The 25,037-nt window shown below is 50.7% G+C and overlaps 1 protein-coding gene across 11 annotated transcripts in view; it reads left to right on the forward strand.

Moving 5' to 3' along the window:
* Rrp1b (ribosomal RNA processing 1B) overlaps positions 1–14,835 on the forward strand; it is a 35,219-nt gene extending 20,384 nt beyond the window's left edge. For 7 of the 11 annotated variants that reach the window (XM_005323445.5, XM_021725270.3, XM_078044723.1 and 4 more), the window contains 3 exons: positions 1,322–1,474; positions 2,204–2,267; positions 3,016–3,274. In XM_005323445.5, coding sequence (XP_005323502.2) covers positions 1,322–1,474; positions 2,204–2,267; positions 3,016–3,209 — 411 coding nt within the window. In that variant the 3' untranslated portion in view covers positions 3,210–3,274. Of the gene's footprint in view, positions 1–1,321; positions 1,475–2,203; positions 2,268–2,927; positions 3,275–4,635; positions 5,696–6,336; positions 9,757–13,796; positions 13,894–13,995 lie in introns of those variants that run through there. The other 4 variants (XR_013437099.1, XR_013437100.1, XM_021725269.3 and 1 more) reach the window with 4 other exon arrangements.
* The last annotated feature ends 10,202 nt before the right edge of the window (positions 14,836–25,037 follow it).

Genomic DNA, 25,037 nt, shown 5'->3' on the forward strand with positions numbered 1-25,037 from the left:
CATGGGGCTAGGAGATCCCCCTGAGTGAGCCCTGCTGCCCTGAGTGCTCACAGGCAGCTGCAGGTCTCTGACCAGTGCTGGGCTTGGTTCTTCATCCAGCTAGTCCATCTGGGACTCTAGCAAAGGAGGGAACCCAGAGTTCTCTGACGTATTAGGTTTTCCCTGAGAGGAACTTTCTCTCTGCTGATTTTTTGAGTCAGGTCTAGAGGAGGGGCCCGGCTGTGGGTCTGCCCTCACTCTGTGTCTTGGTGCACACTGCTTCCACGTGAGGGTGGACACGTGGTTTTGTGGGGACAGCTGTGTCATTCATGTCTGCACTGTCTATGGTCACTTTCACTCCACAGTGACAGAATTAAGTGGTGTGACAGATCTAATGGTCCAGATCAGAAAATGTTTGCTCCCTGGCCCTTCAGAGGATAGGCCTATTAAGTTTTTAGCACAAGCCTTTAGACCCATGACATAGCAGTGCCATGACACTGAGGCCTCCTGGGTGGCCAGGTGAAGGAGTGAGTTTGTGGTCAGTAAGATGCCTCAGAGAGTCAGCAGGGGTTGAGCTGGACTGGAGTCTCTTCCTAGTGCAGGCTTGCCCAAATGGTAGCGTGCCCTTTGCCTACTTGAGCTGTGCCACCTGCCTTCTCCAGGAGCAGCCCAGACATTGTGTGGCTCACACCCTTAGCAACCCGTTTTAGGATTGCACAGTTGCTAAGTAATTCCCAGGGCCTGTGCCAGCAGAGGTGGGGAGCTCACGGGGCCCAGGTCTGCTGGGTCTGCTGAGGGAAGACAGCTGACTTCAAGTCAGGAATACCAATGCCAAAACCACCCTGTGGCATCCACTGTGCTTGGCTTCCCATACCCTGGGCCAGGCTAGGCCTCTGCTGGTGGGTTGCTGGCTACAGCCACTCCAGGGAGTCCTATGATGCCTGTGGGGACCTGCAGAGCCAGTGCTGGCACTGCCTACCCTCCATGCCAGACCTGCAACCACATGACATTTTGGTCCCAGGTTAGAGACTGAGTTGCTGTTTAGCAGGTAAACTCTGAAGGACAAGCACTTGGCCCAGAATTTGGGTTTGGATATGCAGGTGAACGAGTGGGTTTAGTTTCCGAGAAGAGATTTCTGTCCCCTAGTGGCGTGGTGCCGAGGTGAGCTGTGGCCTGTGTGTGAGGTCTCCTGTGCTGGCAGAAGGGCTCTTGGCATACTGACATGAGTCTGTTCCGAGAGCTCTCGCCTTGCTGGCCTAGGTCACATTCTGTGTGTAGGGCCTCACAGGTGGCTCTCTGGTGTGACCCACCCCCCTTGACCTCTTGCCCCTTGCACCCTTAGGGAAGCAGCAGGACTGTTGCCCCTTTGAAGAAGCAGCCACTGAGGACAGAAAAGGATTTTGTGAAGTTTGACACTCACTTCTTACCAAAGCCCCTCTTCTTCAGAAAAGCCAAGAGCAGTGCTGCCCCTCGCCCTGCAGAGCGAGTCGTCCAGGTGCGCCTCCTTGGGGCATGTGTCCTCAGCTGGTGGTTTTGGGGTCTGGAAGCACACTGAGAGGTCACAGCCGGGGCTCAGGTGCCAGTGGGATGAGCGCGCTGCTGCAGTGTTCCTCATGAGTGGAGCCTGACACGAGCAGAGGGAGATGGGAACAGAGGAGAAACATGGAGGCCGGGTTCTAGGAAGGCTTTGAGGCAGCACTTCACAATCAGAATGGTGCAGCCTCTAAGGAGTTTCTCAAGTAGGAAAGAATGTCTTTAGTTTTGATGATCTAAAGTTCTCAGGAATAGAAGTTAGATAATTTGCATTCATTGCCCAATGGCGTTAGATTCCATTGTAGGTCTATTCTAATTGATTTTGTATAATCTGCAAATTAAAAATTACAAACTCTGAGACAAAACAAGTGGGGGTCACGAGCATGTATCCCATAGACTTCAGATGTCCTGATCTTGTTCTGCTTCCTTCCCTGGGAACACTGCCTTGTGGCCAGGACTGAGCCAGGTGACCATCCTCCAGCTGGGCAAGCTGTGTGCTGGGAGAGAGTGGTCCAGGCCAGGATGAATGGTGGCAGGGTCTGCAGACACAGAGCAGGCGTCGATGTGGGCTGTGGTGCTGCTGGCCCTCTGGTCTCTGCAGACAGGGGCCTCCCTCCTGGGCGAGTCCCAAAGAGCCCATTCAAGGAGGAGGCACCCGCTGCAGCACAGTGTGGCTTTTGTTCTCCTGCAGCTGGACAGAACAACCAGCAGTGCCAAGAAAGTCACCTTTGGGTTGAACAGAAATACCACTGCAGGTAAGTCGGGGCTTCCTCTTGGAAACATTTCTTTCAGACGGCACAGCTGGAGCCAGCTCAGGGTCCCCTGAAGACAGGCAGGGCTCCCTCCACGGGCCTGGAAAATCTGGGGCTGGGGGCTGAGGTGGAGGCCCCTCCTCACCTCTGCCAACACCCACTGTGTGCCCCTCACCTTCAGGGCTGCCAAGTGCTAGGGTGCAGGGGAGGCAAGAGGCCAGCTGTGGTTGTCCTACTCAGACTGGGAGAGGGAGGAGGGATGGCCCAAGTTGATCATGAAATGCACATAGTGGCTCATACAAGCTTGTAATCCCAGCTACGCAGAGGCAGGAGAGTCACAAGTTCAAGCCCAGCATGGGCAACTTAGGGGGGACTCTGTCTCAAAAATAAATGGACTGGGAATGTAGCTCAGTGGTCAGGCACCTCTTGGTTCAACTCCCAGTACCCAAAAGAAAGAATAAAAGGATCTGCCTCTTACGGCCACAAGGACGCGTCCTGCCTTGTGACCCAGCCTGGTCTGTGGAGTGGGGAGGAGGGCTGCTCCTGTACCCGCAGCTGTGCTTCTCCCAGAGGTGCCTACTGCCCAGCATTCCAGCCGCCTCCCCCAGAGCTCCCTTGGCAGCTGCCTGGCACTGGAGCACCTTGCTGCCTCTGCGTCCTCAGGGCCTGCAGGAAGACCACCCAGCAGCCCAAGGCAGGTTGAAGGACAGGCATCACCTGGTTAACATGGCCTAACCTTCCTTTGGGACAGAATTCAAGAAGACTGACAAGAGTATCCTGGTCAGCCCCACAGGCCTCTCCCGAGTGGCCTTCAACCCTGAGCAGAGGCCCCTCCATGGAGTGCTGAAGACCCCCACCAGCTCTCCCGCCAGCACTCCCCTGGAAACCAAGAAGCTGCTGGCTGCCACTCAAAAGAGAAGGCCAACGGCTGCAGACTTCTTCTGAGAACAGAGTCCCTTTTAAAGACTGCTTTTGTACAGAATATTCTATAAATTATATCTTTGAAAATATGGGCTTTTTTATCATTTTATAAATCCTGTTACGTCCCGATCCTGGGATGACCCGCAGCTTGCCCAGGGCTCACACGGGGCTGGGGCTCAGCTGACCATTAGCTGCCTGCCTGTGTGCTTCAGCTCTCCAGAATTCACTCTGCCCTCGGGGGCTGCCACCACATAGGAACTAAGATCCTGTGTCCGTCCCTTACCACACATTCTGTTGGCACCTGTGGCCAGCCTCCATTTCTCAGAACCTCAGTGCCCATCACCGGCCACCATGCCATGTTGCTTTTTGGTTACTTTCGGTCTCATGGTTTGTTTTCTTTTAAAAGCCTGTGGGCTCCATTCCCACGTCCTGTGGGCATTTGACAGTGCTGATGGGTAGGATTCTCCAAATCGGCAATACCCAGTCTTTTCTACCTGTGATCAGCAGAGGGGTGGATCAGCCAGGTCCCTCTGCTCTCAGAGCTGCTCACCCTGCCTGCTGCACGTCTCTCTACCTCTACAGCAAGCCCCAAGTGTCTTCTAGGGAGAGCCAGGTCCTCCGCTCCCACCCACACTTGAACCCTCAGTGAATGTCACACACACTGTTCCCAGGACCTGTGTAACCGAGAGCCCAAAGCCAGCTGCTACCCCAGGTTAACAGGCCCTCAGGCACGGGCAGCGTCTGGACCCTGAGCTTCTGCTGAGTGGGAAGCAGCCACCAGGAAGACCTGACTACATGCTTGCTGCCTAGACAAGGCGCTCTGGCTTACCGTCCTCTTAAAGCTTTCCTGACAAGGTAGTTCCACTGGAAGGCATTCCGTTTAGTTGGAGAAGCTGATCTTTTAGAGCCAGACTTGTTCTTAAGGAAACCACCATGAGCGAGAGATGGCCATTTGGGAATGACTATCACGAGGCCAGGTTGTCTTCATGGTTTATGCAATTATAAATCCTAGATAAAAAACAGCCAGGAAACATGGTTGGGCTGCCCTTCATCCTGCTCTGCTCAGGGACCTCAGGCCTCCCCTGCCCCTCACCTTGGCTGGGCCCTCCTCCACTCTGGCTCCCTGACAGGACCCCTCTTGGTTGTTTTAATTGTCCTGCTGTGACTTAGTGCAGCTGAGAGGCCCCCTGGGGTTTGAAAACTGGTCTAATTTGGGTTTCGTTTATTCCCAGAAGTAGGGTGGGGCTTCATCTGCAAATAGGGTAAGTTGATGGCCTAAGGAGAAGGAAGCAGGGCTCCTTGGGTGTCTATCCCTTTGTCCTATGCCACTCACTGAGCCAGTGGGGCTGCTCAGGAGTCCCCTGGATGTTGAGGCAGTCCTGGGACAGTGTGTGTGACATTCACAGGTGTCACTGCCATGTCTAGTAGAACATCTGCTTCATGTGCCTAGGCTTGGGAGGCTCTGCCCAGAAGAGTAGCTGCCACGGGCCCATCAGGACAGTAAGGCTTTATCGGGATAGAGTCATGGAAGAAGAGAAAGCTAACGTCTTGCAGTTAAGTAGCCATGTGGTGAGACCCTCCCGCACAGCGTAAGGGGGTTGTGGCTGCATGGTTTCAGGGTGCTCACTAAGGTCACAGTCAAAACCAAAACCAGCATCACAAACCATGAGGTTTAAGGGAACAAATGCTTTCAGTTTTTCCTTGTAAAATGTTCACTATTCTTGGCCGAAATATTTTTTAATAGTTTTTAGCTTTAAAGATAGGTCGTATGGCCAAAGATATTGAGCTGCACCAGGGCAGTGGTGGTGCACGTGTTCTGGGGACTCGCCAGGCCTTTGGCATGTCCACAGGCCTGCCTGTCCTGAGTGCATTGCCAGAGTCAGACCCGTGGGGCTCTGCGCTTCTTGTGTCCTTTGTCCTGCAGGGGTCTGGCTGACTCCATCGTGTGTGCTGGCCAAATAGGCTCCTGTGGTTTGTTTTAATGCCTATATTTTGACAAGGAAGGACAAAACCTTTTTTTTTTTTTTTTAAACTTTCATGACCTATACCGCCCAGTAAGAATATGTTACATAAAGAATATGTGTTTTCTATTTGATGCATGTTATTTTCCTGGTAAAATTGCCAAGGAGTCTTGAAAGTCCAGGAAAGGAAAATGTAAACGGATGCTGGTGATCATAGCAGCAATGTTTTGTAAAATGATCATCTCGCCTCTCCTCCATAGGTCTGGACAATTTTGTACAATTTGGTATCAGACTTGACAGATTTATTATTATTTCTAACTTCTTAGACTAAAAGCACAAAAATGAATATGAGGAAACCCTGGAAGCAATCATTATTGTCGGGAAGACTATGAAGTTGGGTCTGTCCTTTGATTTTTGTATGTGTTTTCTCTCAATTACCTACCTGTGCTGGCAAGGATGCTGTTTACGATCCAGTTGTATCCGTGTCTTCAAGGTTTGTCAGTACTCCTCAAAGCTGCATTCCTATTAAAAAAGGTGTCTTTGCCCTCAGATTCGTATTTAATTTTTGACTGTGGCCATCAGGCCCACCTCATCACCCAGCATCCCCAGGGCTGGCAGCACTGGGGGAGGCTGGTCCGGAGGCTGCAGCTCAGTGGCAGAGCATGCTCGCAGAGTTCCATCCCCAGCACTGCACACACAGAACACACGCACGTCCAAGGGGGTTTCTTTGGCTGTGTGCCCATGAGGTCCAGCTGAATAAACTCCTCCTTGGAGCCTCACCTTCTGGGCACCTGCAGAACCCCCTTCTGTCAAGAGCCAATTCCCACACCTTGCCTTCTGCATATCCTGGTTTTTTGTTGTTGTTGTACTGGGGAGTGAACCCAGGGCGCTTTACCCAAGCCACATCCCCAGTTCTTTTTTGCTGGGTTTCTGTTCTCGCTTGTGACTAAAAGGCTCAGGGTTTACTGAGCCAGTTGAACTGGGCTGACTGGGCTGTGCAAAATAACCCACAGGAGACACAAATACCTTTTTCTTTGGGGTCGCTGTGACGGCTCCTCTGACCTTAAGGGTCCACAGGAATAGAGAGCAAGAGCACGCGCTGACCCCTTTTATTGAGGAGAAGCTATTCAAATGAGGCAAGGAGTCAGGTTTCAGGGGGCTGAGTCTATCTTCATGATGTCCACTGTCAGCAGGTTGACTGACACCTGGGTAGGCCACACCCAAGGGCACAGTAAGAAAGGGACACACACAACAAGGCACTTCCATGGAAGATTCTATCCTAAACAGGGCAAGGGGTTATATTACAAAGGAACAGGTGAGCGTAGCTCCACCCATGGGGCTGTAGCAAAACACCCATGCACGAGACACGGACCCTTGAACCCAAGAAGGGTGGGGAAAACTGCCACATTTCTGTGACTGAGCACCTCAGCACCCAGCCAGGGAGTGTGACTCAGTCATGTGTAATGTTGGTCCCCCACACTTTATTTTTTTATTTTGAGACAGGATCTCACTAAGTTGTGGAGACTGGATTCAAATGTGTGATTCTCCTGCCTCAGCCTCCCAAGTCTCTAGGATCACAGGTGTGGCCACTGTACCTGGCTATTGATTCCTTTGGACTGAGCTCAGAATCAATTGTTGACGTAACTGCAGGCACCAGAGTGGCCTCCTCCCGGCAGCCAGAGGAAGTCGATCCCCATTTGCTCACAGTTCATGCTCAACTTTTCCCTGTTGGCCCCAGAACCACAGATTACCTTCAGTGACTCACTGAAGTTTGTCTTCTGGAGCGCCCACCTCACTGCCTGCCTTCCCTCATGACCATGCACTTTTTAAAGAGTGTCTAACCTTGACTACAGCCTACAGCGCCACCAATGACTCCACTTGCCCTGCGGATGGTCCAGCAGGGGTCCTGACCTTTCTACTTTGTCCCAGGGACCTCAGCAGGGGGGGTCCTGGAAGCCCAAGGCCCTGCCACTGAGCCAGGCCATGCTATGGATCAGTAGGGGGTTGCCATGACAGGTCCAGCCTGAACCTCCAGCTGGCCCAGAGAAGAGCTTGATTTTCAGTTCTAGGGAAGATGGTCTCCTCGCCAACACCAGGACCCAAATCCATTAGCACAGGACAGTGCAGGCCAGCATGTTCTGCCTGGATATGACCTGAGGAGGCCTGTTCTCACGTGGCTGAGGCACATCCCTCTTCTCCCTGGAGGTCCTACAGCTTCTCAAGGACAGTCATCCAACTGGCCTAGAGCTGTGGACCACCTGGACCTTGGGAGCCTGTGAATTCACAGGTTAGCACCACAGGCAGAAGTGGCTGGTTTGCTGGGGAAACACACAGAGCTCTGGAACAACTTCATTGTCTGTCTGACTCCACCACTAAGTATCACTTTCTATAAATGAAACATACGCCAAGCCAAAGTTTTGTTTAAAAAACAATGCTGAATCCAGAATAACTGAACTCAGGTTTGCTTCCTGCCAGAGCCAGGACAGTGCTGTGACCTCTTCCACTAGAGAGCCCCGGGGCACAGGAAAGGTGGCCCCTCCGTGGCAGAAGACCCAGCTCCCACAGAGCCCCACAAGCACTCTCATCTGTGATACCTGCACCAGAGGAAAGCAAGCCCACCTGCTATTATGACCCCCAGCCACCCCCAGCAGAAAGAGGGTGCAAATCAAGGGCTTCCCTGGCTCTCTGGCAAGCACCTGGCATCTGCTGAGTGTCTGGGCAGTGCCAGGCACAGGGTTATAGGCAGGGAGGTCTGTGCTCAGGCTCCCGGCAGCAGAGGCACACTGAGATGGAAGTAGAACAGCAGAGCCCTCCAGCTACAATGCAAGCCCACTGCGCCGTCCACTCTAGTGACACATACCAGGCATGGCAGTGTGCCTGCAATCCCAGCAGCTCAGGAGGCTGAGGCGGGAGGACTGCTAGTTCAAAGCCAGCCTCAGTAACTTAGCAAGGCCCTAAGCAACTTGGCAAGACCCTGTCTCAAAATAAATATAAAAAGAGCTGGGGACGTGGCTCAGTATTAAGCACTGCTGGGTTCAGTCTCCAGTGCCAAAGATAAATAAATAAATAGAGCAGAATAGAATAAAAACAAGGAAAAGACAGGCTTGTGGCTGCATCTGTAGTCAGGGGGCCCCAGGGTTCTGTGAGCTCGGGAACTCCAGACCAGCCTGGGCAACTTAGTGAAAAGAAAAGAAACTGGAAAAAAATGTTTTAATAATACGTTTTATTTACCCCAATAAATCCAAAATGTTATTCAAACACATAATCAGTATAAGAGAGGTTTTGCAGGGTCTTTTTCCAGTCTACACACAGCATGCATATTACACCAATGACGAGTGTCACCGGGGACCAGTCCCATCCCAGTGCTGCAGCCACCCGTGGCTTGCAGCTGTGACACTGACCATGGCTGTTCCACACCTAAAGACAGGGAAGCTGGACGCAGGGTGTATGCCTGGGATTCCAGCAATCCAAGATGCCCAGGCAGTTTGAGGCAGCCTCAGCAATTTAGTGAGGCCTTACCTGAAACTTCTTTCTAAAGGGCCAGAGGCCCCCAGGACTGAAAACCAAGGTGGGAACCTGCCCAAGGCCAAGCTGGGGTGGGGACCACCAAGGCAGAGGCAGAGGTGGGGACACCACAAAGTGCAGGTGGGACTCGGGCCTGGAGGTCCTGTGGCCACATGGAGCATCCTGGCTTTGTGGGATGCTTCAGGACAGCTGGAGGCCAAGTTGGGTCAGTGGGTCCTCTAGGAGCAGGAAGGACAGTTGGAGTGGGAAGTGGAGATGGCCATAGGCTAGAGGAATAGCTGGACTTGAGGCTCCTCTGAGCTCCACAGAGTAAAGGGAGCAGATTTCTGGTTGATTGGGGAAGGAGGGACCCAGCAAGACTGGGAGAAAGAGAAGGAAGATGTGGGTCCCCAGGGGGACAGCACCAGGGAGGCACTGTCCAGGGAGCAGCAGGCCAGGAGGGTGACCTGGCTGTAGGAAAGGGCAGCCAGGGGCCTCCAGGTGGGCTGAAGCAGGCAGCCTGGCCTGCCCTCAATCAGGTAACTCAGGGGGCCAAAGAAGACTGGCCCTTGTTCCAGAACTGCCCCAGAAGGCAGCCACACCCACTTCCCAGAAGGCGACCCACAGGCCCCTGAACTCCGAGGAAGAGGGACCAGGTGGGCTAGTCCACTGAGTTCTGCAAAGGTCAGCCTCACTCCCTCAGAGCTTTGAACTTGCCTTTTGTTCCCGGGACTCGCTGCCTTTCTGAACCCAGTCTAAAAATTACTGCAATTCTTGCTGGTATTAGTCATCCCCTTGTGACTGAGGCTTGGGTACGTAGATCTTTAAATCCTGCAATTATTTCTCAACCTCGGGTTTTAAGAATAAAAGTTGAAAATACAACCAACCAGTAGTGACCGGCTCTGAGTCTGTGTCAACAGCACCTTCTTCTGAAGCCTGGAGATAATTCACACTCTCCGTAATAATGAAGCCAGAGTTCAAGACAGGCCTTCAGCGCACATAGGGGAGAGTCAGTAAGAGAACCCAGGAACTGAAATGTTCCTGTCTTCACAGCCCTCCCTCCACCCTTCTGGAGGTCACCTGCCCTGCTCCAACCTGTTGCTAAGGTAACTGTCCCAGGCTCTGTCCCTCCCTACAGGGAGTTGTCAACCCCCTTCCTGCCCTGGTCCTCCACCTTGGCCCCTCCAGCCATCTGCTCCTCACCTTTTGGCCATCCCTCCCCTGGGCCTGGTCACCTGTGCAGAAAGGAGAGAGAGGGGGGTCAGGGGAGAGGAGAACAAAGGAAGCCCAGGACCTAGAACAAAAGGCAGACTGCTCTCACTTTGGGGGACCAGGACACCAGCTGTGGCCCCCTTCTCACTCCCGGGAGAATATGTGACCCCTTTTTAAATAAACCCTGCTTTATCTGCCTGCCTCGGTGGTGCTTCTCCAAGGTTGTACTTCAACCTGTGGGGAGCAGGACTGGCCACCAGCAACTCTAAAAAGGCAGCCCCTTGGCGCTCCTCTGTTGACCCCAGAGACTCACTTCTGTTACTGAGAGTTGCCCCACCTCCACAAGTGGTTGCTCAGTGCTATCGATTGTTTACACACTGAGCAGGTAACCTGATCTTAAGACTCCTGTGGGAAACAGGCTGATGAGAATGGGGCCCAGGCAGACAGGACTCGGGTTTCCTGCGACCACTTTCTCAACATGCTGAACAAACCTCAAGATGTCTGCCTTCCCTCAGCCCCAAACCCACCCACACCCTGTTCAAAGCACCCGTCTCACCCTCTGCTCCCAAAACACCAGGGTGTCACCCTGATCAGCGACCAGTTTGTGGGGGCCCTCTGGCCAGGAGGCTCCTCCCTGCTTCTTCACCAGCTCTAATCCCCAGAATCTCCTCTAGGCCTGCCCCACGGACAATCCTACAGAACACAGACTGAGTGTCTGTGTCCCAAATTCATATTGAAATCTCACGTCAAAGTGATGGTGCTAGGAAGCCGGGTATTTGGGAGATGTCTTTTTTTTTTTAATATTCTTTTAGTTGTAGATGGACACAATACCTTTACTTCGTTTAGTTTGCTTTTATGTGGTGCTGGGTATTAGGTGCAGGTCAGGCTGAACCAAGTTGTCTGCAGGGCAGGCTGAATGAATGTTAGCTGCAGGACAACCACACACCCAAACCCCCCTCGGTCTGGTCCTTTATCACCTGTTTGTGTCAAGGCTGAACACTTCACCTCCTGCTCAAGGCTGAGCACTCAACCCCCACCCCCTGCTGAAGGCCGAACACTTAACCCCCCTTTGTGCCAACAAGGCAGCTTGCAGACCCAGAGACCCCATTAGATTTGGGCTATAAAAACTGCCTCCTGCCAGCCCCTCTCTCTTGCTCTTTGCGCTCGCTCTCGCTCTCTCTCTCTCTCTCTCTCTCTCTCTCTCTCTCTCTCTCTCTCTCTCTCGCACTCCTGCTCTTGCTCTCTCTGTCTCCCTCTCTTGCTTCTGCTCTCCCTTGCTCTGGCTCTCCCTTGCTCTCTCTCTCCTCTTTTTCTTCCTCTCTTTTCTCCTCTGTTACACTGCTGCAATAAAGGTCTCTTAGTCGCTCTGAGTGTTGTGGTCACTTTCCGTTCATGGGTGCCAAAACCCGGGAAGAGGGTTAAAACCCACTTTTGGGTCCCTCTTCCGGAAATGCCACTCACTGGTCGGCCTGAACCCATTTTCTTGACCGCCAGAACTCCATCTACCCGGCCTTCAACTGGTGAGTTTCCCCTTCCTGGAAACTCAATGGTGGTGTCGGGAGGATTTGACCGTTGATTGTCCGGCAAACCTCTTCACCCACCACGGCCTTTAAGGCCACGGTGGCCCTCAGGGACTCCTTCCTTGGGCAGATTGGACTCTTGGGTTCAAAATTATTCCCCTTCCCCTTCTCAGCTGGTATTTTACCAGCATAGGCTTTGTAGGTCTCCCTCAGAGGACTGGTAATTGTTAGGTTGGTGGTGGTGACTGGGTGGCGACTTAGAACAAAGCAGCCTCCCGGGGGGAAAGGAACATCAATCAGGTGCCAGCAGAAATGCCTGTCAATCAGCCAGATCTCCTGACTAACGCCTGTCAATCAGCAGGACCCCCTGGCCAATCCAGGAGTTCAGCCAACTCCCCTGACCAACTCCAAGGGGACAAGGGACCCTAAGAACACCTTTTCCTGACCCAAGCCCTTCCCTTCCTGCTGTGAGTCCCGTAAAAGTCCAGTCCGGTCGAGCTTCCACCTGTCCAAGGGTTTCTCCTCAGACCCTTCCCCTGTCCGCTCTGTGGGTCTGATGGAGTTCCGCCCGGGAGTGATGTCTCAGTGGAGCTCAAACCAGCTGGGGAGAGCCCTCAGAGCCCTATCCAAGATCTGGTGAAAATGGCCTTTAAAGTGGCTTTGTCATCACTGAAAACAGGTCACTAAGAATTAAAGTCCCTCACAGGCTTTTTGGGATACTCACTCCCGTCTTCCCCTCTGCTCTACCTGTTCTACTGCTCAAGTTTCCTTGCTAGGAAAACCCCAAACCCCTTTCCCATTATTCTTTCCCATCTCCTTCCTCATTCTCAGATCCAGAGCTGCTCTCAGCCCCGCCTTCCCCTCTTCCCCCTCCCTACCCAGGCCACAGGAAAGTCCTCACTGACCTTCTCCAGAATCTTCTCCATGGCTGACTTTAGGACTTTCAGCAAAAGAATCTCTACAAGAGTTCAGTGTAGATAAACTTCCTCTTTTCGTGTTGCCCTGTTCTACTTGGTCACTGGCTGGAAAAATCAGCACTCCAGGTGCTGGACACCCCCTTACTAGTTTTTCACAAAAATATGTGAACAAGGCCTCGGGCCTGGAGCTGGGGCTTCACAGAGATGGCTACATTTCTAAGATAAGGAAGTTACCAACTGGGCTCCATGGGAACAGCTGGAGGGGGAGGAAAGAAAGGGAAGGAAAAGCTCTCCCCTTCCCAGGTGTCCTTGAAGGGTTCACTTGCCCAGAACAGAGGAAAAAAAATATATATATATCAAGCTGGTGTTCTCCAAAAGGTTGCATGGTAATTTTAGGCTTATAAAAATAACATTGGAGATTTATTTATATCATTTAACTTTCTGTAACTGGACCTGTTATCAATAAGATGAATATGAAGTTCTATACACTGGGTACAATTTAAATGTAATATCATATTGTGTTAGCTAGTATTCATGTGACTTCAAGCAACTATATATATACTTTATAAAATGATATTTAAAAAACAAAGATCAACTTCAATACTAAAACACTTTACCTAAGATTTATAAAGAGCCCTGCCTTACCAGAGATAAGGCTCTGCCTCCCATCTTGCTACATGTCAGAATGACTTTGCTGGCTGTTAAGTTCAAGACTTAAAATTAAATTAAAATGGCCAAGAAAACCAATATTTGGCTCTGGCCCTCTGAGTCAGTCTGAATCCAGGGAACAGGGAACTCTAAAGCACTTTGCAACCTGGGCCACATAACCTCCTGATCAGGGAGATTATTGAGACCACTGGAGAATGAAAAGCCAGTCAGTGCACTTGCTGTGAATAGGAGGGTCATTGGAGACAGAGACATCCCTGATGCTTCCAAGGGAAGCCACATGGTCAAGCAAGACCTGGACCCATCCTAGCACAAATGGCACTAGCAGAACTAAGAAGCTGTTCTCAAGTTCCCCCATGACTGACCCCCATGGGAACTCGGCTGACTCTTAACAATAGATAGAAACAAAGTCAATTTTGACCAGCTTGATCTTAAACACCTACCAAAAACAGTTAAGACAAAACACAGTCATTCCTGGGAGTAACGAAGGTCAAGAACAGCTAGAAAAGAGGAGACAGCAACTAGCCAACAGGCTCTTCAGTCAAGAATGGCCTTGGCTCCTTCCCCTCGCAGGACCCCTATTAGTCCTCTTTATCTTCTCCTAATAGGACCATGTCTATTAAATTGCCTACAGAAATTCCTGCAAGATCAGATACACAAATTCACCAACCAGTCATTCAATTAACTACTTCTTCAAGACTACTAGCCCTGATGCCCAAGACGGAGACCTACGACTCATGACCAACTCCTCCAGCTCCAGAGACTCTGCCCGGTCTAAAACACTCTCTAACCCCTTTTTCCAGTTTTCACAACCCCTCTTTCACTTCCTAGGAATGAGAACTGCTCTCCAGCAGGTCCACTCTGCTTGTTCTGCCTCTCTACAGCATCCCCACACGGAAGCGTCAAACCTAAGCTCCCCACACCTCAGGTGAGGAGCCACCACCCAGGCGAAGACCGGCAGATCAACTCCACCCACATGCCCAGGCTCAAAAAGCTTCGCTACCACTTACTTGGGTTGATACTTTTTCAGGTTGGAGAGAAGCCTTCCCTATCTCCAGGGAAACTGCTGACACCGTGGCCTCCATCCTCATCCAGCAGATCATTCCCAGGTTCGGACTTCCCGCCTCCATCCAGTCAGACTACAGTCCGGCCTTCACTTCTCAGGCGGTTCAACTAGTCTCCAAAGGCCTCAACATCACTTGGAGGCTCCCCACCAACCCCAATCCCTGGGTAAGGCTGAGAGGCCTAATGTCATTCTCAGGATCATCTCACTAAACTCGCTATTGAACTCGGGCTCTTCTGGCCCAGGCTCCTGCAGTTGGCCCTCACCTGAATCCAGGCAGCCCCTAGAGCTCCTTCAGGCCTTAGCCCCTTTGAGCAACTCTGTGGGCGCCCTTTCTTAACCACCCAAAGCTTTCCCATCACTCCTCCTCGCTTGTGTCCTACCTGCTGTGATAGTAGGAGCAAATGTGACTCCATTTTGTTTTATGACTTCATCCTGTAAAACAACCAGGCCAGGTGGAAGGGTCCTGACTGGGGCAAGATGTTCTTCTCCTTTTGCTATAGCAACCTTTAAGAACATGAACTACCTAATGAGGCATTGTTTCTGTAACTAGGGTCACGGGGCTCTGTTTCTGTAACTGGGGTGACTGGGCTAACTGTGATGGGTTAGGCTTCCCTCCGCTTGACTGCACTGTCCCTCTTCTGTAACCTGGCTGGCTTGCATTGGCTGGACCCCTGAACATCCCTTTTGTGGTTTTCAGGCTTATAAGGAGTGCCCTTGCAATTGTTCAGGGCTGATCAGGGGAACAGCTTTATGTTCTGGTCAGCTGCTACGGGTGTGCTTCAATAAAGGCTCCATTCTATTATACGTGAGTGGTCTGGAAGTCAGTTTATGAAACCCTGGGAGGAAGCTTTAACTATAACACTGCCTAATCTCACACTTCTATGCAAACTCCTAAGGGAACATGCAGACCGGTGCCTTCCTGCACCATTCATTGCCTCACTCCCAGCATAAACACGAGCTGAATTGGACCCTCTTCAACTAGATGACACAGTCTTACTTCAGGAACTGCATTCTCAATCGTTGGAACCTCGCTGGACGGGACCCCCTACAGTCATACTTACTACCCCATGGTGACCAAGCTCTTAGACACTCTCCCTGGTACCATGTCTCCCATCTTAAAAAGGCACCTGTTCCAAATGTCCAGTCCTGGACTTCCTCCACACCCACCAAACTCAAGGTTTTTTGCCAACTCTCTTCTTCTTTTACTAATCATTAATCTCTCTCAAGCTTTTATCTGAAAACACAGATGCCACTTCTACATCCAAGCGACATGGCACCAGGATGACACCACCCACTCTCAGTTTATGAGTCAAGGTGATTGTCCTTCCACTGGCTACGATCGGGCTGTCACCCTTACCATTACTGAATTCAACCAAGCCACCTCCGATACTTCCTAGAGCCCCTGCTACAGGACCAATGGCTGATACCAAAGATCTCCTCCACTCAGAAATGGTTTGATGCCTTTGACAACCTATGGCTTCAAGGAACTTTGTGGACTTGCCCCTTCTGAGATAACTGTCTATAGCCACTGGGTGTTATTTCTGGCTGCCCTGGTGCTCTCAGACCTGTCCCCCGAACATTCCTCCTCTTTCCCTCCTAGGTCCCACGCCGCCACCATTGAGCAGAAAATAGCCATTGGATTTTACGCCGCCCCCCATGTCACCTAGAAAAACAAAAAGGGAGGAATGTTAGGTGCAGGACAGGCTGAATAAGTTGTCTGCAGGGTAGGCTAAATGAATGTTAGCTGCAAGATGACCCATGCACTCAAATCCCCCTCTGTCTGGTCCTTTATCACCTGTTTGTGTCAAGGCTGAACACTTCACCCCCCTGCTCAAGGCTGAGACTCAACACCCCCCCCCAGTCAAGGCTGGACACTTAACCCCCCTTGTGCTAACAAGGCAGCTTGCAGACCCAGAGACCCCATTAGATTTGGGCTATAAAAACTCCTTCCTGCTGGGGCCCCTCTCTCTCTCTCTCTCTCTCTCTCTCTCTCTCTCTCTCTCTCTCTTCTCCTCTGTTGCACTGCTGCAATAAAGATCTCTTGGTTGCTCCAAGTGTTGTGATCACTTTCCTTTCACTGGGGATGGAACCCAGTACCTCATGCATGCTAGGCAAGCGCTCTACCATGAGCCACAACTCCAGCCCTGGGAGATGTCTTAACTTGTGGGGCTGCTTTAACAAAATGCTATGAACTCCTGGGTGCAGGGGCCACACCTGTGATCCCCACAGTTCAGGAGGCTGAGGCAAGGGGATGGCAAGTTTGAGGCCAGCCTCAGCAACCTAGCTAGGCCCTAAGCTACTTTGTGAGACCCTGTCTCAAAATAAAAAAGTCAGTAATGAAACATCCTTGAGTTCAATCCCCAGTTTAAAAAAAGAAAAAAAAAAAAAGAAAAACACAGAAATCGATTTCTCCTCGTCCTAAAGGCTGAAGTCCACAATCGAGGTGTTGCAGGTTCAGTTGTGGTCAGGACTACTTCCTGGTTCATAGATGGCAATCGAGGGGTGAGGACGTCTCTGAGATCCCTCTGAGGGATAGGGCCCTAATCCTTCGAGGCTCCCACATGTCCCACTTCTTGATGCTATTACCTTGGGGTGTGGATTAGAACATCAGGACCTGGGGACTTGGGGAGGCACCTCCCTCGGGTCCAGCAGATGCAGTTTTTCCTCATTGTTGAGCAGAACAGACCCTCTGGTTGAACACCAGAAGAAATTCCTGACTTGTGCTTAAAGACCACCTTGCTCAAAAAATATATCTTGAGAGGCAATGGCAGGAGGATCACAAGTTTGAGGCCAGCCTCAGGAACCTAGCAAGATGCTATCTCAAAATCAAATGAATAAAAAGCGCTGGGGGTGTAGCTCAGAGGTAGATTGCTCACCAGCATGTGTGAGGCCCTGGGTCCTATCTCCAGCACCAGAAACGAAAAAAGAAAGGCATTGGGGCTGGGGATGGGGTTCAAGCGGTAGCGCACTCGCCTGGCATGCGTGCGGCCGGGGTTCGATCCTCAGCACCACATACCAACAAAGATGTTGTGTCCACCAATAACTAAAAAATAAGTATTAAAAAAAAATTCTCTCTCTCTCCCTCTATCACTCTCACTTTAAAAAAAAAAAAAGAAAAAAGAAAAAAGAAAGGCATGAGGGAGCCCCTCAGCCCACAGCGCTGCTGCTATGGTGCACCAGGAGCCTGGAGATGCCGGGAGGAGGCTGAGAGCCAGGGAATCTTGGGCTTCATGCCTCTAAGCACACAGTTGTTCTGTGTTAGTCAGGGCTCTCTAGAGGGACAGAATCTACAGGAAGTATAATTATAAAAAGGGGATTTATCAGGTTGGCTCACACGACCAGAAGCTGGACAGTGCCGCCTGGCCATCTGCAGGCTGGAGAACAGGGAGAACCAGTAGCTGCGCAGTTCAAGAGGCTGAAGCCCCAGAACAGGGGGGACCAACGGTGCTACCCTAGTCTGAGACCAAAGGCTTCTGGAGAATCCCTGGGCGTCTGTGGAAAAATACAAAAGTTTTTCTATTTAGTTTTCCAATAGAAAACTCAAACAGATGCATGGACACAGGAGGACCAATCAATAATAGTGAGGATCACATGCACAGGGGAGGAGATAAGGAAGGGAGGAGATTCCAGAGACCATGAAAAGAAGAGGCCCAAACCCCCCCACCAGACTCCTGGCTCTGACGCTTCTCTCCCAGCATCCTCTCGGCCTCTCTGGTGACTGTGCAATAAGTCTACTTTTTTCTTGCTGTCTCTGTGCTAAAGCTTCGCATCTCCAAACCAGATTCCAAGCTGTTACATGACCCGCAGAGAAGCTGACTCCATCCACTGTCAGCGAAGACGCCCTGCCCAGGTCGTGGCCCCTGCCTGGGCTCTGTGTCCAGCTCCTGCTGAGCTCGACTGCAGGGGAGGGCAGGACACTTCACAGGAAGAAAGCCAAAGGCAAGCAGAGGGTCTGATCTGACAAGGGAGGGAGCAGGGAGAAGGGAAGGCAAGACAGACTAGAGAGAGGACAGGCCAGTTTCAATCGCATGATGGGCTCCCTGCTCGCTGGGAGCCAAAAAAACCTGGATCACCGGATGCTGACCAAACTTCTACTTTCCTGTGGTTCCGTGTGTCCCTGTTCTGCCTCATATGGAAAGTCACTTTGAAATCACCAATCCAGGCAGGCACCGTGGTGCACGTGTGTAATCCCAGCAACTCTAGAGACTGAGCCAGGCAGAGCCCAAGTTCAAGGCCAGCCCCAGCAAGTTAGTGAGGCCCCACGCAACTTAGTGTGACCCCATTTCAATTAAAAAATAATAGGGGCTGGGAATGTGGCTCAGTGGTTACACATCCCCAAGTTCGATCCCCAACACCAAAGAAGGGGGAAAAAAAGACCAATCTATTCTTTGTGATTTGTTTCTGCTTCATTTTTTAAAAAATATTTCTTCGTTGTTGATGAACCTTTATTTTTTATTTATGTATATGCAGTGCTGAGGATCGGACCCAGTGCCTCACACATGCTAGGCAAGTGCTCGGCCACTGAGCCACAGCCTCAGCCCCTCTGCTTCATTTTTCAAAATTTCATTTCTTGTAGTACTAGGGATTAAATTCAGGATTTTGCACACATGAGGCAAGTGCTCTACCACTGAGCTATACCCCTTCCCTTTTTATTTTGAGATGGGGGTCTCACTAAGTTGCCCAGACTGGCCTGGAACTTGCCTTTCTCCTGCCTCAGCCTCCCCAGTAGTTGGGAACCCAGGAATGTACCACCTATTTCTGCCTCTTTCAGTCCTTCTGTCAGTGAAGCAAGCTCCTTTGTTGCCTGATTCTAGCATTAAAAAGAAAGCCAAATAAGATCCTTGAACTACATTGTTGTGATTCTGGCCTTTGACACCCAGAAGAAGCCCTGCCCAGGTCGTGGCCCCTGTCTGCCCGCCTGCCTGGGCTCTGTGTCCAGCTCCTGCTGAGCTGGACTGCAGGAGACAGCAGGACACTTGGCAGGAAGAAAGCCAAAGGCAAGCAGAGGGTCTGATTTGAGAGGAAGGGAGCAGGGAGAAGGGAAGGCGAGAGAGGAAGAGAGGATCTGGGTGGGTGTAGCAGTAGAGCTCCCCACCACCCGCCCCCCTGCCATCCACATCGGCAGCCCTGGGAAGCGTGGGGCGCTCTTCCTAGCTGAGGAGCACACTCGACTTCACACAGAAGGTGGCCAGGCCACCCAGACGCTGGGGCCTGTCCTCAGACACCCCATGGGGGACCACAGACCTGCACCACCATGCCTGGTTTCTCCTTTATTTGTTTATTTGTATTTTGCGGTTGCAGAGGCACGGATGCCTGCACTTTATTTGTTATGTGTGCTGGGCTAAGAATGGAACCCAGGGCCCCCCACATGCTAGGCTAGCGCTCTGCCACTGCCCCAGGCCCAGCCCTTTGCTTTACATTTAAGGCTGAATAATAGTCCATGGTTAATCTGGGCAGCAGTGATACAAGCCTGTGATCCCAGTGACTCTGGAAGATGAGACAAGAGATTGTAAATTCAGGGCCAGCCTCAGTAATATAACCAGACCCTCAGCAACTTGGTGAGACCCTGCTTCAAAATAAAAACAAACAAAATGACTGGGAATGTGGCTTCATGGTAAACTGTCCCCGGGTTAAATTCCCAATACACCACCCCCCCCAAAAAAAGGAGGATATCAAATTTGAGACCAGTCTCAACAATTTAGTGAGACCCTGAGCAACCTAGTGATATCTCTGTCAAGCTCCAGAGGCTGAGGCATGAGGATTTCGAGTTCAAAGCCAGCCTCAGCAAAAGCCAGGTGCTAAGGAACTCAGTGAGACCCTATTTCTAAACAAAATACAAAAATAAAGGGGGTTAAGTTCCCCTGAGTTCAATCCCCAGTACCCCCCCCAAAAAAAAAAAGTCTGGGTCTGGAGATGTAGCTAAGTGGTAAAACACCCCTGAATTCAGTCCCTAGAACCAAAAATCAGGGGGGAAAAGTCCATTGTTTGGGGGCTGGGGTTGTGATTCAGCACATGCAAGGCCCTGAGTTTGATTTTCAGCACCACATAAAAATAAATAAAGGTATTGTATCCAACTAAAAAATAAAATATATATATATAAAAGAAAAGTCCATTGTTTCAACGGGCCAAATTTGCTTCTTGGAAGAGTTTAGAACATACTATTCGGAAATACCTGCTTGGGCACTGTGTTTTTAAGTTAAAGGCATTTTACGAACAGCAGATGAGAAAGATCACTCTGACCTTAGTTCTGTTCATTAAAAGCAGAAAATGATATTCTGCTGCAAGGAATGTCCTGCCCACCCCAGAGGACAGCGGCATCCCTCTCACCAAGGACAGGGACTGGGGCTGAGGCACTGTGCAAGCCAACCCGGTTAGACCAGCCCCTATCCCCAGTGGCCGCCATCCGTGCATAAGAACTCAGCTGCCTCTCTCTTTGGATCTTCACTTCCCTATGAAGGCTCTTGTGCCAGGAAAAGCTCGAATTCAATATATTTATACATTTTTCTCTTATTCTGACTATGCCAATTTAATTCTCAGCCCAGTCAGAAGGGCCGAGGTGAAACTTTGGCTCCGCACGTTGCCTGTTATCCATTCATCCACTGATGCACACTCGGGCTGTTCCCTCCTGTCAGCTCTTCTGAATAATGCTACTCTGGACATGGGTGTGTCGATATCAATTCAGGTTCTTTGAGTATGGACCTGACAGTGGCATTGAGGGATTATATGGAAATTCTGTTTAATTTTTTTGAGAAATTGCCTTTTTCAAAGTAGTTGACTAGTTTATCCATCTACCTCCCCACCCACCAGCACCCATCCATTTGTTTGTGCATCCACCCATCCCCCACCCTGCACCCACCCATCCCCCACCCTCCACTCACTCATCCCTCTGTCCTGCACCCACCATTCCCCCACCCTGTACACCCATCCCCCACTCTGCATCCACCCATCCCTCCACCCATCCCTCTACCCAGCACACCCATCCCCCACCCTGCACAACTATCCCCCACCCTGCACACCTATCCCCCACCCTGCACACCCATCCCCCACCCTGCATCCACCCATCCCTCTACCCAGCACACCCATCCTCCACCCTGAATCCACTCATCCCCTCACCCTGCACACCTATCCCCCACCCTGCATCCCCCATCTCCCCACCCTGCACCCACCCATCCCCTACCCTGCATCTCCCCATCTCCCACCCTCCACCCACTCATCTCCCACCCTGCATCCACCCATCCTCTCACCCTGCACCCTCCCATCCCCCCACCCTGCATCCCCCCATCCTCCCACTCAGCATCCACCCATCATACATTCAGTCCCTCCTGAGTGGGACACCAGCCTGGCACAGCACAGATGCTGAGATACAGGACGACCCTCAAGTCGCAGGCTAGTGGGTTAAGCTGGTTTCGCTGACTGCCCGCACTTGATCTGTGTGTCTCTCTATCTCATGTCAAGCCTACCAGAACTCTGCAAGAGGGATGCTGTCATTGCCCCTGACTCCCAGACAAGGGGTCAGAGGGCTGAGGAACCTGCTTGAGTATGTGCAGTCCTTAATAAGGTCTGGAAGTGGCCCCCTGGCCATGGGTCATCTAGGGCAGGATGCACGATGTGGATGCTAACTGGGTGTGTGTCCATGAGGGGCCTCAGCGGCCTCTGACACCTGCACAGTCAGATTCAGGTGACCTGGGACAGAGGAGAGGCATCAGGCTTTCCAAAGCACAGACCCTCAACCTCTAAACATCCAACTTCTACAACTGCTTTAATACCTTTTATTTTTATATTTAACTTCCAAAAAACTGTAGGGAGAGTTTACATAAGTTTATGTATATAAACATAGGTTTTTGTTTGTTTTGGTTTGGTTTTGTTCCCAGGGATTGAACCCAGGGGCGCTTAACCACTGAGCCACATGTCCAGCCCTGTTTTTTTATATTTTATTTATTTATTTTTGTGGATTGAACCCAGGGCCTTGTGCACGTGAGGCAAGCACTTTACCAACTGAGCTACATCCCCAGCCCTATATTTTATTTTAAGCAGGGTCTTGCTAAGTTGCTGAGGCTGACTTTGAACTTGCAATCCTCCTGCCTCATCCTCCCAAGTTACTGGGTTTACAACCTGTGCCACTGTGCCTGGCTCCCGTGTTTTTTATTAGCCAGTTTTCAAAGATTCTTTAAAAACACAGATGCCTGAGGATTGTGGATATGGCTCCGTGGTAGGGCCCTTGCCTGGCATGCACATGGCCCTGGGGTCAATTCCTAGCACTGAAAACAACAACAACAACAACAAAATGCAGATACCTAACGCTGATGCTGCTGTGCTGAAATTCTCTCTGTGGGGAAGAGAGGAGAGTAAGAAAAACAGCAGTTGCTGCAGCGTGAACCCCAAACCAAGAGGACAGCAAACTCTCACTTTCAGGTTTTGTTTGTTTTTTTGTACTAGGGACTGAACCCAGGGGTGCTTTCCCCTGAGCCACATCGTCCCTCGTCCTTTTATGAACGCACTGTTCCCAGATCTCCAAATAATTCTCCAGTCCTTTGAAAGTGAAGACAAAAGCTTTGTTTTCTGGCCGTTCTCTGCAGGCAAGACGCTGGCACGAAGCGGGCAGGAGAAGCAATCACACTCCAAGGCACGTTTCATACAAATGGAAAGTTACCAAAAAGAGCCATAGAGTCACAATATCTGAGAAATCACATTCTCGGAAAAACAATCCTGCATTAGTGCCACAGAGCAAGGATACTGTGGTCAGGGTGCAAGTAGTTGTGGGTGGAGGGTTAGCTTTTACCAGAGAGGACTCAGGTGGAGGGACCAGTTCACCCAGGAGGAGGTGTCTGAATAAAATGGGGTCAGTCTGGGATAATTTTCAAATCAGCCCATAACACTCTCAATTTTTTTTATTTTGAGACAGGGTGTTGCTTAGTTGCTGAGCCTCTCTCTAAATTGTTGAGGCTGGCTTTGAACTTGCGATCCTCTCACCTCAGCCTCCAGAGCCTCTGGGATTACAGGCGTGTACCACTATGCCCAGCTCAGTTGCAGCTGGATGGGAGGAAAATCCAAAGATTCCCGTGGATATGAACCCTATAGGAAGAATCCCCTCGCCCTTCCTCTTTTCTTTCTCCGTGAATAATCTCCCCCACCAGACTCCTGGAGGTATGAAGTTCTCACTCGGTGGCCCAGCCTGTCTTGTCTTAAAGTCCTGCTGTTACAGGGTTAAGTGTTCGGCCTTGAGCAGGGGGTTGAGTGTTCAGCCTTGAGTGGGCCTTGGGCGTTTGGGCTTGAAGCAAACAGGTGATAAGAACCAGGTCATCCTGCAGCTAACTTTGTTCAGCCTGCCCTGCAGACTACTTATGTTTTTTCCTAACATTCACCTTCAGTCTGTGGATGTCTTTTCCTATGAGACGAGTCTCTTTGTTTTAAATTAAAAAAAATTTTTTTTAGTTGTAGATGGACACAATACCTTTATTTTGTTTATTTAACTTTTTTTTATGTGGTGCTAGGAATCGACCCCAGGGCCTCACGCATGCTAGGCAAGTGCACTGCCACTGAGCCACAACCCCAGCCCTGAGATAAGTCTCTTGAGGCAGCATATTGTTGAATCTTTTTTTTTTTTTTTTAAATCAAACCTGCCAGTCTATGACTTTTGATTGATGAGTTTAGGCCATTAACATTCAGGGTTATAATTGAGATGTGACTTGAATTCCTGGTCATTTTGGTTTATTTTGTTTTTTGACTTGACTTTGTTTCTCCTTTGATTGACCTTTCCTTTATATAGCACCTCCATTTGCTGGCTTTCTTTTATTTCCTCCACGTAGAATATTTGCTGAGAATGTTCTGTAGTGCAGGCTTTCTAGTTGGGAATTCTTTTAACTTTTGTTGATCATGAAAAGTTTTTATTTCACCTTCAAATCTGAAGCTTAATTTTGCTGGATATAAAATTCTTGGTTGGCATGCATTTCCTTTCAGAGCTTGGCACATGTTATTCCAGGACTTCCTGGCGTTGGGGGTCTGGGTTGAGAAATCAGCTGAAATCTGAACTGGTTTTCCCCTATATGTAATTTGATTTTTTTTTCTCTTGCAGACTTTAAAATTCCATCCTTATTCTGTATGTTCGTCTCTGTCATTATAATGTGCCTTGGTGTGGGTTTGCTGTAGTTTTTTTACATTTGGGTCTCTGCTCTCTGAGTTGTGAAGGAAAAAGGTATATATATGCTTGGACTGATCATTAGTGACTACCGACGTGCTCGTAAAAATGCCCGATTAACTCATCTGCCTAAATAGTGGCTCTCATCCTTTGGGGGAGGGTTTCAGAAGCCCCGGGAGAGCCAAAAGGAAGCATAGAGGCCAGGCCCAGTGAGGTAGGAAAGGGCTAGGCCTGGGCATGGGCCTCGTGTTTCCCGGGAGACTCTGCTGTGGCTAGTCCGAGACCCAGCCTCGGGACATCGGTGTAACAGCTGGGGACTAGCAACCAGATCTTTCAAGGTCCAAAAGAGTAGGAGCAAGTGTCTTCATGAAGTATCACTTTCAGGGCACCTGGGCCCTGTCAAGGAGCATCTCAGAGCCCACAGGCCTGAAGAACAGGAGCTCCTTCTGCCTCTGCTCCTTCCTCTCAGCGCTTTGACTCACCTGGGTAAAGGTGTGGGGGGCAGGGTGCTGGTTATGTCTGCCCAGGGAGAGGAGCAGGGCCACAGGTCAGTGTGGGGAGGGCTGAGATCAGCCGCAAAGAGAGACGGATTCCTCGGATCCCAAGAGCCAAGGGAGTGGTCTCACAGGGCAGGACAGGACAGGGGCAAGAGGGCATGGTTGGCACTCTGGCCGCCGTGGATTCCTAGGGCTGTCACTCAGCAACATGGTCAGCAGCCCTGTGACCGCTGGCCTTTCCCTCTTCCCCGTCTGTAAAATGGGATGGACCGCACAGTACTGGTGTTTGTGAAGAGTCAGTGAGTGATAAAATGTGCTTAGCACATAGCAAGTGCCCGAAAATGTTAGCTGTTACTAATTGGCAATAGATTCCC

The sequence above is a fragment of the Ictidomys tridecemlineatus genome, chromosome 3 (genome assembly GCF_052094955.1).
Source record: "Ictidomys tridecemlineatus isolate mIctTri1 chromosome 3, mIctTri1.hap1, whole genome shotgun sequence".
NCBI classification, from domain to species: Eukaryota; Metazoa; Chordata; class Mammalia; order Rodentia; family Sciuridae; genus Ictidomys; species Ictidomys tridecemlineatus.